At 57.3% G+C, this 12,266-nt stretch overlaps 1 protein-coding gene across 7 annotated transcripts in view; it reads right to left on the bottom strand.

Moving 5' to 3' along the window:
- The window catches only part of FARP2 (FERM, ARH/RhoGEF and pleckstrin domain protein 2), an 81,224-nt gene extending 69,184 nt beyond the window's left edge, over positions 1 to 12,040 (bottom strand). For all 7 annotated transcript variants that reach the window (XM_047774005.1, XM_047774007.1, XM_047774006.1 and 4 more), the window contains exons 1-2: positions 11,934 to 12,040; positions 274 to 477 (exon numbers count right to left, since the gene is read on the bottom strand). In XM_047774005.1, coding sequence (XP_047629961.1) covers positions 274 to 450 — 177 coding nt within the window. In that variant the 5' untranslated portion in view covers positions 451 to 477; positions 11,934 to 12,040. The remainder of the gene's footprint in view (positions 1 to 273; positions 478 to 11,933) is intronic.
- Between the last annotated feature and the right edge of the window lie 226 nt (positions 12,041 to 12,266).

The following is a 12,266-nucleotide window of genomic DNA, read 5'->3' as shown; positions in this document are numbered from 1 at the left end:
GAGACACGCAGCCAGGCCAAGGGCCGCTGGCACCCAGGCAGCCAGAGGCTGGCGAGGAAGGCGGGACGCGTGGCTCCAGCCCACTGGCCACCGCGCTCAGCCCACCTCCTCAAGAGAAGGGCGTAGAGCCCATGCCGCCTCCGAGCTATTTCCAAGGACCTCTTATGACCAAAGCCACTCCGGGCAACTTGACCGACAGGCGAAGTCTGGCCTGGGATGAGGAACGCCGCGCCGTCGCTGCCCGTGTCCTGGCTCCGAGGGTCGGCATCTTACCTCCACGGCGAACGCCTCCACGGTGCCGTCCAGCAGCTCCACGCGCACCTGCAGCCTGGCCGCTGCCACCGCGGGGCTCTGCCCGGGCTCCAGGGTGCTGACGCCCACGGGGGCTTGTCCGCCCAGGCGTGCCCCCGGGGTCTGCAAGACCCGGTAGGTTCCTTCCAGCTCGCCCATTCTTCACCAGCCAGGAGTGGGAGTGCGCTGAAGCAAACAGGAAAGCCAGTCACCTCGCTTGCTCAGGTATTGAAACAGAGGACAAAAGAGGTCGCGCAGTCAGGCGTCCTCGGCACTGTTTCTACACCCCTGGGAGTCCTGACTGACAGCGAAACAAAGAGCTTAAAGCCCCTCTCCCCCTTGTGCTTGGAGTCAGAGCACCGCGCCCTAACGCACGCCCCCATCTCCAGGGGCCCTGCTGGGCAGGCAGGTGCTAACTCTACCCGCAGAACCTCTGCGAGCGTCACTGCTCAGCTGGTGGGGAGGAGAGGCCAGCAGCCTCCTTCCCCAGATCCTCCCTCCACCAGCCCAGAGACAGGGGCTGACGATGGTTCTCAGGGCCGGACGGGGCTCTCCTGCCCAGGTAAGCGGGGGCGCACAGCGGGTGCCAGCTCGGCGCTTCGCTGACACAGTGGGGAGAAGGCCAAGGGGAGGAGAGGAAGACGGCCAGCTCGTCTCTGCCAGCTCTGCACGCCTTGGTTTTTTCGAAGTTGTGTCTTACCAGGCTGGGGAGAGAGCCAGTGGCCTTGGGAGGTGACAGACTGGGGGGACAGCACCACATCTGCATAATGATTGTATCTCCACCCAGTGCCCACCCACTGGATGATGACACCCAGGGTCTGAGAGGGTCCGAGGGCTGGCCCAGCAAGGCACTCATGCCCTTTCAACCCTCCTTGCGGCACCAAGAGAAAGCCCTCTAGCTTTAAGCTATTACGTTGATCAGGGCCAGTCACTGCATTGTTTTTAACACAGAAAGAACAGGCTCAGTATTGGCTGGAGTCTAATAATAGCAACTTGCTTTTAATTGTCTTCACCAATATAGTTACCTTCTGGGAGTTCCTGTTGTGGCTCAGTGGGTTAAGAACCCAACTAGGAAAAAAAAAAAAAGATTTGGAGTTCCTGTCGTGGTGCAGTGGTTAACGAATCTGACGAGGAACCATGAGGTTGCGGGTTCGATCCCTGCCCTTGCTCAGTGGGTTAAGGATCTAGCGTTGCCATGAGCTGTGGTGTAGGTCGTAGACACGGCTCGGATCCAGCATTGCTGTGGCTGTGGTGTAGGCTGGCAGCTACAGCTCTGATTCGACTCCAAGCCTGGGAACCTCCATATGCCATGGATGCGGCCCTAGAAAAGGCAAAAAGACAAAAAAAAAAAAAAGAGAGAGAGAACCCAACTAGTATCCAGGAGGACACGAGTTTGATCCCTGGCCTCAGTGGGTTAAAGATCCGGCATTACTGTGAGCTGCGGTGTAGGTTGCAGATGTGGCCCAGATCTGGTGTTGCTGTGGCTGTGGTGTAGGTTGGCAGCTGCAACTCCAATTCAACCCCTAGCCTGGGAACTTCCATATGCTGCAGGTGCAGTCCTAAAAAGAAAAAAAGAAAAAAAATTACCTTCTGTTCGTAGCAAATCTTCTTTGTCTTTTGTCTTTTTAGGGCTACACCCACGACATATGGAGGTTCCCAGGCTAGGGGTCAAATAGGAGCTACAGCTGCTGGCCTACACCGCAGCCCCAGCCACGCGGGATCTGAGCCACGTCTGCGACCAACACCCCAGCTCACGGCAACGCCGGATCCGTAACTCACTGAGCAAGGCCAGGGATCGAACCCGCTACCACATGGCTCCTAGTCGGATTCGTTTCTGCTGCGCCACGACAGGAACTCCCCAAAATCTCCTTCTTAAATATGTGTTTATATATGAACGTCAATTTAAAGACAAATATTTAACAGTAAAATACAGTAGGGCAAAAAATAAATGCCAGACAGTAAATCAAGAAAGGCAGCGGCAGCTGCAGAAATTATCATTGTTTTCCTTTGTCTTTGGCTGCAGCGTCAGGGGCCTGATGTGGGGTCTCAGGTCCCAGATCAGGGAGAAGGCCGGGCCTCGGGGTGAAAGTGCCGCGTCCCGATCACTAGACCACCGGGGAGCTCCCGAGCAAAATTATTTTATTCTGCTGAGTCCCCTTCAAAAAGGCTTCTACTAATTTGAAGCAAGTGTTTCAGGGATTAATCTCACTAATCCCCGTCCATTCCCTTTCTTCCGGTTTAACGACTGAGCCCTCCAGCCGCTTCCTCTTTTACACGACTCTGTTATCAAGACAGACCAACTCCTGTGCTTTTTACTTCTTGAATTAAGTTCGAAAAGCTTCTCAGTGACCCCTGCCAAGCAGCTCCTCCTGTGCCCTTAAGCAAAGACCCTTCCAACCCCGCAGAGCTGGCTCGTCAAAGAAGTACCCCGACGGTGAGAAGGCAGAGCCCTGGGAGGGCCGAGCTGTGAGACGCAGGAGCCTGTGTAGTGGCCACTGCCCCCCCGACCCGCCGGCTGGGCACCTGGGCCGCACCATCTTCAGGCTGCGTCCAGGGTCGGGACCCGCTAAGTGTCTGCTCAGGAACTTCACGGCCATCGGAGGGCAAACGGCCCCAAGACGCAAGCGCCGTGCAGACCCCGGTGACCGCCCGCCACGCTTCAGATCACTGTTGTCATGCCACGGGCGCTACACGTGAGCCACGGGAGGACCTGAGCAGCGTGACTGCAAGCGTGTTCATTCCAGCCCCGCGAACGCGGGCAGCTAACGCCCGGTGAACGGTGCACAGGAAGACGGCCTCCACCTTTGAGGTGTCTCAGCGTCAAACAGGTGACTTGGGGGGGGGGTCGGCTCACGACACTCACCCCAAACCGAGCCCCCGAGAAGAGGTTCTTCCGACACAAGCCGTGGGACGCGTTACTCTGGGCGCCACAGGGACCCTCCCTCGTTTAAGCAAAGCTACGATTCTGAACACACGTAACCAAGGCCTATTTTCAGAAGGTTAAGTCTGTGGTTCGTGCCCGATGTATAATTCTCACTCATATTTTCTCATGGTAATTTTAGACGGAAAAAATTCCTCCAGGTTCTTCCTCTTCTACTTACTGTAAGAAAGTCATGTCTAAACACCTACTTCTTTTTTGTCTTTTTAGGGCGGCCCCGTGGCATAGGGGGTCCAACCAGAGCTGCAGCCGCTGATGCACGCCAGAGCCACAGCAAGCGGGATCCGAGCCGCGTCTGAGAGCCACACCACAGCTCACCGCAACGCAGCTCCTTACCCCGCGGAGCGAGGCCAGGGATCGAACCCGCGTCCTCAGGGACATCAGTCGGGTTCGTCACCGCTGCACCACAACAGGAACTCCTACTGAACACTCACTTCTTAAAAAAACCAAAACCAAAGAGACAAGACTAACCACAGTGTCCAGAGGGCACGTTCGGGTGAGAAAACCGAGAGTCGGGCAGCGAGGAGGGCTCCTCCTTGACGGCCTGGGGGAGGGCCGCCTGCAGGGAGGGCACGGCCCTCGCGGGGCAGGGGTGGGTCCCGGCGCGGGCGGCCCAGCGGCATCGCTCGACCGGACAGTGACCACGCCATCATTCTTTACGCTGTATATCTGATTCATGCAGTTTCTCTACATCTGTGTTTATTTCGTAATAAAAGTATATTTAAAACCAACATACTCTTTACATTATTTCATCTCCCACAAGAACAAAAGATAACGTCGACAAGTGAGAAGAATACTTTTCTTGGCTCAAAAGGAATCCTGAAGTGTGGCTCTTAGCAGGTTTGTATCCCTCTGAGCAGCAAACCCACACCCCAGCCATTTTCACCTGGACCATGTCACACAGGGCAGCAACCCAGCTGGGCTGTGCTCGGCACCTCCAGCCAAAGGAAGCTGTTTGCTGCCAACAGTGCCCGAACCCCCACTGAGCACGGACTCCGCCTTCGGCGTCAGAGCCCAGGGAGGAGCTTGAGGGAGAATGGAGCCCAGCCCCAGCGCGCTCTGAACGTTACTGCCTCTTGGCCACAAAGTCTACTGGTCCGCAGTGGAAAAAGCAGCTGAGCTGAACTTTCCCTGTAGCTGCTCAGTCAGCAGTCATCTGCCCCAGCCTGACAATAGGGGAAAATGGAAGGAAAGGGGCATGCAGAGGGAGTTTCCGTTGTGGCTAGTAGGTTAGGAGCCATGAGGATGTGGGTTTGATCCCTGGCCGCCCAGTGGGTTAAAGGATCTGATGCTGCCATGAGCTGCAGCGTAGGTTGCAGATGTGGCCTGGATCATGCATTGCTGTGGCTGTGGTGTAGACGGGCAGCTGGAGGTCTGATTCGACCCCTAGCCCAGAAATTTCCATATGCCACAGGTGCGGCCCTGAAAAAAACCCCCCAAAACAAAAAACAAAAACCAAGGTTGGCCATGGAACACATAAATCAGAAATGGCAGAGCCAGGACACGAGCCCAGCCTGGATTCAGCCCCCAGGTTGCCTCCCCTGGGCTGGAAACTCAGCACCTGGCTCCCCAGATAAGCATGGCCCACCATCCATGGTAAAGGAAGCTGGTTGCAATTTCGGCTGTGCAAAAAAAAAAAAAAAAAAAAAAGAAAGAAAGAAAATCCATCTCCCTTAAAATATTTTGGGTCGCCTCTTTCAGAGGATCAAAAAACATATTTTTCCGCTGACTCCCTAAGGAAGCAGAGCACAACTCTCGCCACCCTGACCGGGCTTGTCTGACGTGCCTAAAACCCGCTTGTTGTCAGGACCGACTTGCATTGCAGGTGCGGTCACAGCAGGCCCGCCTGGTCCCCCCAGCCGGGTGGCTCCCCCTCGTCACTGCTGCCATCAGGAGACAGGCCCTCCTTATCCCTTTTCTAATAAGCATGACGGGTGATTTTTAGAATAAGCAACTAAGTAATTCACTCACTGCAAGGAACTGGAGGGAAAAAACGCTAAAACTTGTACCGTGAGCAAGGACTCAAAGAGCTGATGCGAGAGATGGGGCAGACGGAGGCTGTGGGGCACCCTGGCCGCAGGGATTGTCCTGCCTGTATGACCCCCCCCCCCACCCCGCCGGGAATGTGGCTGGGCCTTTGCTAAAAGCCAACAGCAGCTGACAGCATCACAGACGCGCCGGAAGCCCGGGGAGGAGCTGCTGCAAGTGGCGCTTGGCAGGTGCTCTGGGAGGCCTCACCTGCGCCAAACCTACGGCCCAGCGAGAACACATCCCGGGCAAGGCCACCCCACGAACACCAGGAGGCACCAGCCCCGGACACTCTGGGGCCCAAAGAGGCAGCTCCCGCCAACAGAAAGGTGCCTACAAACTGTGACCAGAAGTAGGCCAAGTAAAAAGGCAGGCGCTATGGAAACGAGGAGGCTGGCAACCTGGGCTCAGGGCGCGTACACCCAGCGCCAGCTCTGCCCTTAACAAAGCCTGCTCACCTCACACCCTGGCCCTGGGTTTGCTTGTTTTTGTCTTTTTAGGGCCAGAGCTGCAGCATATAGAAGTTCCCAGGCTAGGGGTTGAATTGGAGCTACAGCTGCCGGCCTCCACCACAGCCCCAGCAACACCAGATCCGAGCCACATCTGTGCCCTATGCTTGCTGCAACGCTGGATCCTTAACCCACTGAGTGAGGCCAGGGGTCAAACCTGTATCCCCACAGAGACATCAAGTCCTTAACCCGCTGAGCCACAACGGGAACTCCTCAGCCCCAGTTTTGTCCTGGAGAGCGAGGGGGGACGAGGGTGCTCATGAGACTCTTTTCAGCTCTAAGAATCCATAATTCTGTGATAAGACAGCTCAATGTGAAAATAAAATCAAAGGAGATGTGTTCTTGATTCTAACTAGTTTACAGTATCCAGCAGCCAAAACTTAAACAAACCCCATAAAGTGGTATCATCGCACCCATCCAGCCTCACGCATGAAAACAGCGGCTCAGTGTCTGCGAGAAGAGGGGCACACGGCTTTCAGACCCCCGGCCCCAGAGCGGACCGGAGAGGCGGGTCTGAAAACCTCACACCTCACTTTCAGTCCTTGGACTTTCGAGAGAACAGCCTGAACCCGAGACAGCTTTTTCCGCATGTAACCTGCGGCCACGCGCTCTGACTTCGTGTTAAGTGAGATTCTAGTAACTGAAGAATGAAGCCTTCAGAGGTGAAGTGAGTCTGGATTCGCCAGGATTTTTGGGGGGGGCTCTGCTTGTGTTTTCGGTATGACGCTGTCACATCTCACATCAGAATCTCCACAGACGGAAGCAGGAAGATCTGGACATGCTGCTTTGTTATCAAAGTGAACTCCTGGAATGGATTTCTGGTCCAGATATGGAGACTTAGTCTCCCACATGCATCTTATTAGCTTGCACCAAGGCAGCTGGGATCTGGATGCTGCGGGAGAAAGCAGCTAACAAAGCCTTGTGACTCAAATAACTTGTAAACGACCGGGCGTCCTTCCCTCCTTCCCAGACACCCCACCAGCCGCCAGAGGGGGCGCTGTGGTGTCACCTGGCACCAGCGTCGGGCCTCAGTGGCCCTGGGCAAGCAGTGTGACTCGACTCTGCCTCATTTCCGGCCCCTCCCAAGGTGCCAGGAAAGGCCCTCAGTGCAGCGAGCCCGCAATCACAGCCTTTTGTTTAAAATTCGCAAAAATATTCCAATTGCAATTGGCTAAGACTATCTCCGTCCTCCCTCCATGTGGGTGGCTTGAGCGCCCTGCACGTTCAGTTTGGGTTTCGGGAGACACGAGGGCTGTTTGCAGCTGCTTCTGTGTGACCGAGGTCATGACCAGCCATCTCAGCGCAGCTTGGGCCTGAGGCACACCCGTTTTACCCCTGTGCCCAGGCCAGGGGCCCTGCGGCGGCAGGAACACACCCCCCGGCCGGGAGCGGACCCGTGGGAAAGGTGTGAAACGCGGGGCCCCAGACGCCCGTTTGTGGGAACACCATCACCCGACACGATTTAGTACCCAGGAGCCAAACTGCACTTCTTGCTTGTCAGAAAACTAACAATGTAGCAGAAGAATTAAAATACTTTTTTTTTTTTTTTTACTTTTTTGAATGGAATTGTGCAAAACAGCGTTTATTAGGGCTCCTACTTGTCCAAGACACAATCTGCAGCTGAGCTAGAAACACAAGTGTGAGCCCACAGTCCAGGCCCCAAGTCACTAATAAAGGTTCTGATCGACCACACACTGGAGCAATCGCTGCACCCTTTCCATTCTCCGTCGCGGCGAGGCAATTAAAAAGCACGCGGCCAAAGAAAAAGCATCACAGAGGTGTGTCGGTAACTAACAAACGTCCTAGGAGTTTCTGCTGTGGCGCAAAGGGACCTGTGGTGTCTTGGGAGCACTGGGTCGCAGGTTCAATCCCCTGCCCAGCACAGTGGGTTACGGATCCGGTGTTGCTGCCGGTGCGGCTTAGGTCATGACTGAGGCGCGGATCTGACCCCTGGCCTGGGAGCGCCATAAGCAGCAGGGCAGCCAAAAGAGAAAAGGGGAAAAAAAAAAAAGCTACATTTTTGGATTCAGTGATATAGGTATGATAGGTCAGCTTTTCAAATCTATAACTTATTTACTTTTTATCACTCTAAATAAATACTTACATTCCAAGTTAATACCTATCTGTAACATTGTATTTTCCTAAAGAGGCTCCTCCTCCCAATTGTTTAAGTCTCAGGCCCCATGAAACCCGGCACCTGCCTGCGCCCCAGCTGAAACTTGCTTAGTTCAAACAGTTCTTGAGCACTGGGCTGCTCAGCCCTGCAGCCAGGCACGCACGAGAGGCAGAGGCCCCCCCCCACTGCGGGAGGCCAAAGAGGGCCGTCTGCTCAAAGGGGGAAGGTGAGGTCAGGAAGCCACCAGGAACCTGGTGGCTGGCGGGGAGGGAGAGGCCTCAGCAGGGCGGGGTGGCTGCGTCAGCCCGACAGCGGTTCTGGTGGGTCCCGAGTGAGTGCCGCGGCCCCTGCACCCCCATCACACACGTCACCATAAAGACTCAGGCTCAGGAGGGTCAGGGACCTGCTGGCAGTCAGTCGGCAGGTGGCCCGGCCCAGCCCGGGCGTGCTGTCTCCTCCCTGGCCTAAGGGTCCCGCAAGGCGAGCGCTGGATTCCCTAGAAGGAGGGACAACCAGGGAAGCGGCATCACCTCCAGGTGGGTGGCGGGGAGCAGGGCGCGAGGCCACAGGGAGGAAGGGGGCGCCGCTGGTGGACCAGGGGTCTCCAGGCTCGAAGCGGGAGCTGGGCCTTGCCGGGAGACAGGCGACCAGCCCGACAAGAGCGGCTGATGGGGCCGGGCAGTGAGGGACCTCGAGGGCCAGCTAAGAGGACTGGGGGGCCGGGGGAGGAAGAAGGGTTCGCCGCCGCACCCCAGCTTACAGTGCCTCCTGCGTTTGAACTTAAAACGACTGTCGACTCCAACTCCCGCCTGGGGAAGAGTCCCCGCGAGGAAAACCGCTCGTCTCCCTCCCCCTTCCCTCTGGTCCTGGCCACGTCCCGGCCTATCTTTACAGCAGCATAACCTCCGTGCACGGAAGGCTGCGCCTTTTTGGTTCAGACACGCTGTGGAACATGTTTCCGTGAATCTAATCTAACTGGTGGGCGCTTTGTTGGCGGGAAGGTCAGGGACGGCGCCGCCAGAGCGCACCTGCTGGCTGGGGCTTCCTCAGCCGCTCCGACAGCAGAACGGTGTAACAGGGTTCGTTTCCAAAACTGGGGTTCCAAAATCAGAGTCTTTATCACATACTGCTAGTTGCTCTCCAAAGCGATGAGACCAAGCTCCAGAATCACTGGAACCCCAGCAAACTGTGGACTTTAGCATATAAAGTTCTGAGGAACCCTCGCCTTTGGGACACCCTGTTACCAAGGTAACCTGGAGTTGACAAATACGCAAACGTCCCACGATGCTACAGATCTGGATCTCAGAGAGCATGATGGGAGGGATCCTGGCTCAGCGCCCAAGCCTGAAGGGGTTCCTGACACCCCCTGCTGTGCGCTGGAAGCCCACAGCCCACCAGGCAGAAGGGGAGCTGGCAAGGGTCTAAGAAAGTGGGTGATGGACAAACAGGAACACGCCCAATGGGGGAAGGAGCAGTAACAAACACCCGTCACTTTCGGAGAGCGGAGGTGTCCATGTGACTAGAGGCAGGCATGTCCTGACGGCAGGAGGGGACAGAGCCTGTGTGGAACTCCCACGAGGCCGTCTCTGCCTTGTCCCTCCTGCCCTGCCCCTCCCTCCAAGCAGGATAATTCTGCCTAAACCCCGCCTACCTCGCTCTCTGCTGTCTACTCGGATTATCCTTCCATCTGGTAACACGAGGGCTAACACTTATTAAGCACTTACTGTGTCCCAGGCATCTAGCTCACAGCTTTTTCATTGATGCTGGAGCCTCGCAGACTCCACGAGGACCTCCTTTGGTGGATTAGGAACCTCAGGCCGAGACCAATGAGGGCATCATTTCAACATCCCTTTGGGGACGGGGACTAGAGCAGAAGGGCCTGGAAGTCTACAGGGAAGGTGTTTCCGCACCTAAACGAGCCTGCAAACTCCTGCAGTTCAGGTAGCTGCCTGGCAGCATCTGGTCTGCAACTCAGCGCCAAGCACATGTTGATTCGCAACAAAGCAGGAGCACTGGGGAGGCACAGCCAGGGTGTGAGCCTAAACCAGCCACTCTGAGGCAGGACAGACGGGCTCCAGGACACACAACTGCGACTGGCCTTGTAGTTACACTTCCTGAGGCAGGAGCTAGGTGGGCTCCAGGGTAGACATTCACGACCAGCCACCTGTCTATACTGCAAGACAGAAATAACAGGCACAAGGCAAATGACTGGCACTTGTCCTCTGTGCCCTTGATAAACACCGATGATGACAGGATCAGGAGAGGGGCTGAGCCCTGCCGGGGCAGAACAAAGAGGTCACGTCCTCCCCATCCTCAGGTCAGGGAGACCCAACTGCACATGCGCAGCGAGCCCCTCTGGGTCAGAAGGGGAGGGGGCGCCCGGCCACGAGGAGCCTGGATAACCTCCCGCCATGCTCTGCTCCGGCCTCCGTCTTGGTCGAAAGATGTGCACGCAGGTCGGGGAGGACCCCGGGTCCGGTCGGGTGTGAAAGATAAAACAAGGCAATGGGCCGACGGCAAAGGCCGGGAAGAACGGTCCCACAGAAGTGGCTCGCTCCTCGTCCAGGGGGACGCCCGCACCCTCACTCCTCCTTTGGGAGCGATGACAGCTTTGCTTCCGCCCTAGACACACAGCCCAAGGCTCTGTGTTTCTGTCTCTCCCCATGTTGTCCTGTGACGCTAACAATAAACTTTACACCCCTTGCCTCCTGGAAACATTCTTGCTTTCAACGGGAACAAGAATCAGGGCAATTCTGCTTCTACCTCTAGCTGATCTAGTGGTTAGGATTCCTGGTTTTCATCCAGGCTGCCCAGGATCAATCCTGAGCAGAGAACTGGGATCTCGCTTCAAGCCATCACTCACTGCTGCCTCTCCGATATCAACTCCACTTCCTCTGCTTCCAAATGGGGAGAGCTGAGAACCAGAAAAAGAACCAGTATGAAGGGCTTCACAACGACCTATGTCTACTGGTGTAAGGAACGCATTAAAAAAAAAAAAAAAGCAAAACCCCAGGAGATACAGGAAATTGACATTAGATTTGGCCTATTAAGTACAGGTCGCTCCAGGCCTGTGGACCGCAAACGTCCCCTCCCATCTCTCCAGCAGGAGAGGATCGTGCTGTCTGCTGCAACAGTCTGCATTCAGCCAGCCCTCAGCCCAGCACTCCTGAGGTGAGCGAACATCTGCACAAGGTCAGCCCAACGCTCCCTCACAGAATCTAAAGAGAAAAACCACCCCAGAAAAATCTTCCCATCCTTTCGCTGTGGACTGAGTTATTTCCTTCCACGTGCCTTGTTTGGATTTGTTTTTCGCAGCAATGACTGATCAGTCCAAGCAAGGCCATCAGAGGCTGCTGCCACCAGAGTAAATGATGCTCCGGTCTGAGGTCTGATTCCGGCCCCAGCTTTCACGATTTCCTCTAGAGGCTCCTCCCAGCCTTAAGCTGCTTCCTAGGCTTCAAGGAGTGAAACCATTAACACCTGATGCGGATTCCCAGAGGTAACGCGAAATTAAGGAACGGCCGAAAAAGGCGTGGTCACACCGCAGACAGAGCTTCCACCTGTGCCTCCGCCCCAGCCTCCCCGCCCACACCCCGGCCTCCACGCGGGACCCTCCACGCCGGACCCTCAGCCCACGCGGGACCCTCCCTGCCCACGCCCGGGCCCCAGAGCCCACTCCCGGGCCTCCACGCGAGACCCTACCCTCCCACTGCCGGGCCTCCACGCCGGACACCCAGCCCACTCCGGGCCTCCACTCGGGACCCTCTCTGCCCACGCCCGGGCCTCCACGCGGGACCCCCAGCCCACTTTGGGCCTCCACGCGAGACCCTCACCGCTCATTCCAGGCCTCCAACAGGCAGGCTCCCCACACACGGCCCTCCTCGCACGGGGCCCGCCGCCCGAGGAGGCCTTCCAAGCCGGGGTGTGGACTCCCCCGGACGGCTGCCGTCTGGAGGCGCCCGCCCTGCCTGGGGCCTCGGCCCGCGGCCTCCACCACCCGTGTCGCGAGGCGCAGCCTGGACCCTGTCCGCCTGCGGCCCGGCGTCCTTACCCGCGGCCCAGCCCGCGCTGTCGCCTGCAGAGGCCCCCGGGTCTCGCGGCGGCTCCGCCCGCTCCCGACAACTAGCGGGCCGCCCCCGCGCCGCGCGCCGGGTCCCCAACCGGCCGCCCTGGGCCCCGCCCCCGCCCCCGCGGACGCAGCTCCGATTGGCCTGGGGGCTTCTGGGGCGGGGCCTCCGGGGCCAGCGACCAGAAAGCGAGGCACGGAGTTCTGATTGGTGAATGGACCGGAGGGGGCAGGGCGAGAGGGGACAAAAGGAGTCGAACGCCATGCAGCACCGCCTCTGCTCGCAGGGCGGGGCCTCGCTCGGGGCGGGGCGGGGCG

This window comes from Phacochoerus africanus, chromosome 3, assembly GCF_016906955.1.
Source record: "Phacochoerus africanus isolate WHEZ1 chromosome 3, ROS_Pafr_v1, whole genome shotgun sequence".
Lineage (NCBI taxonomy): Eukaryota > Metazoa > Chordata > Mammalia > Artiodactyla > Suidae > Phacochoerus > Phacochoerus africanus.
This window is presented reverse-complemented; position numbering and strand designations above follow the sequence as displayed.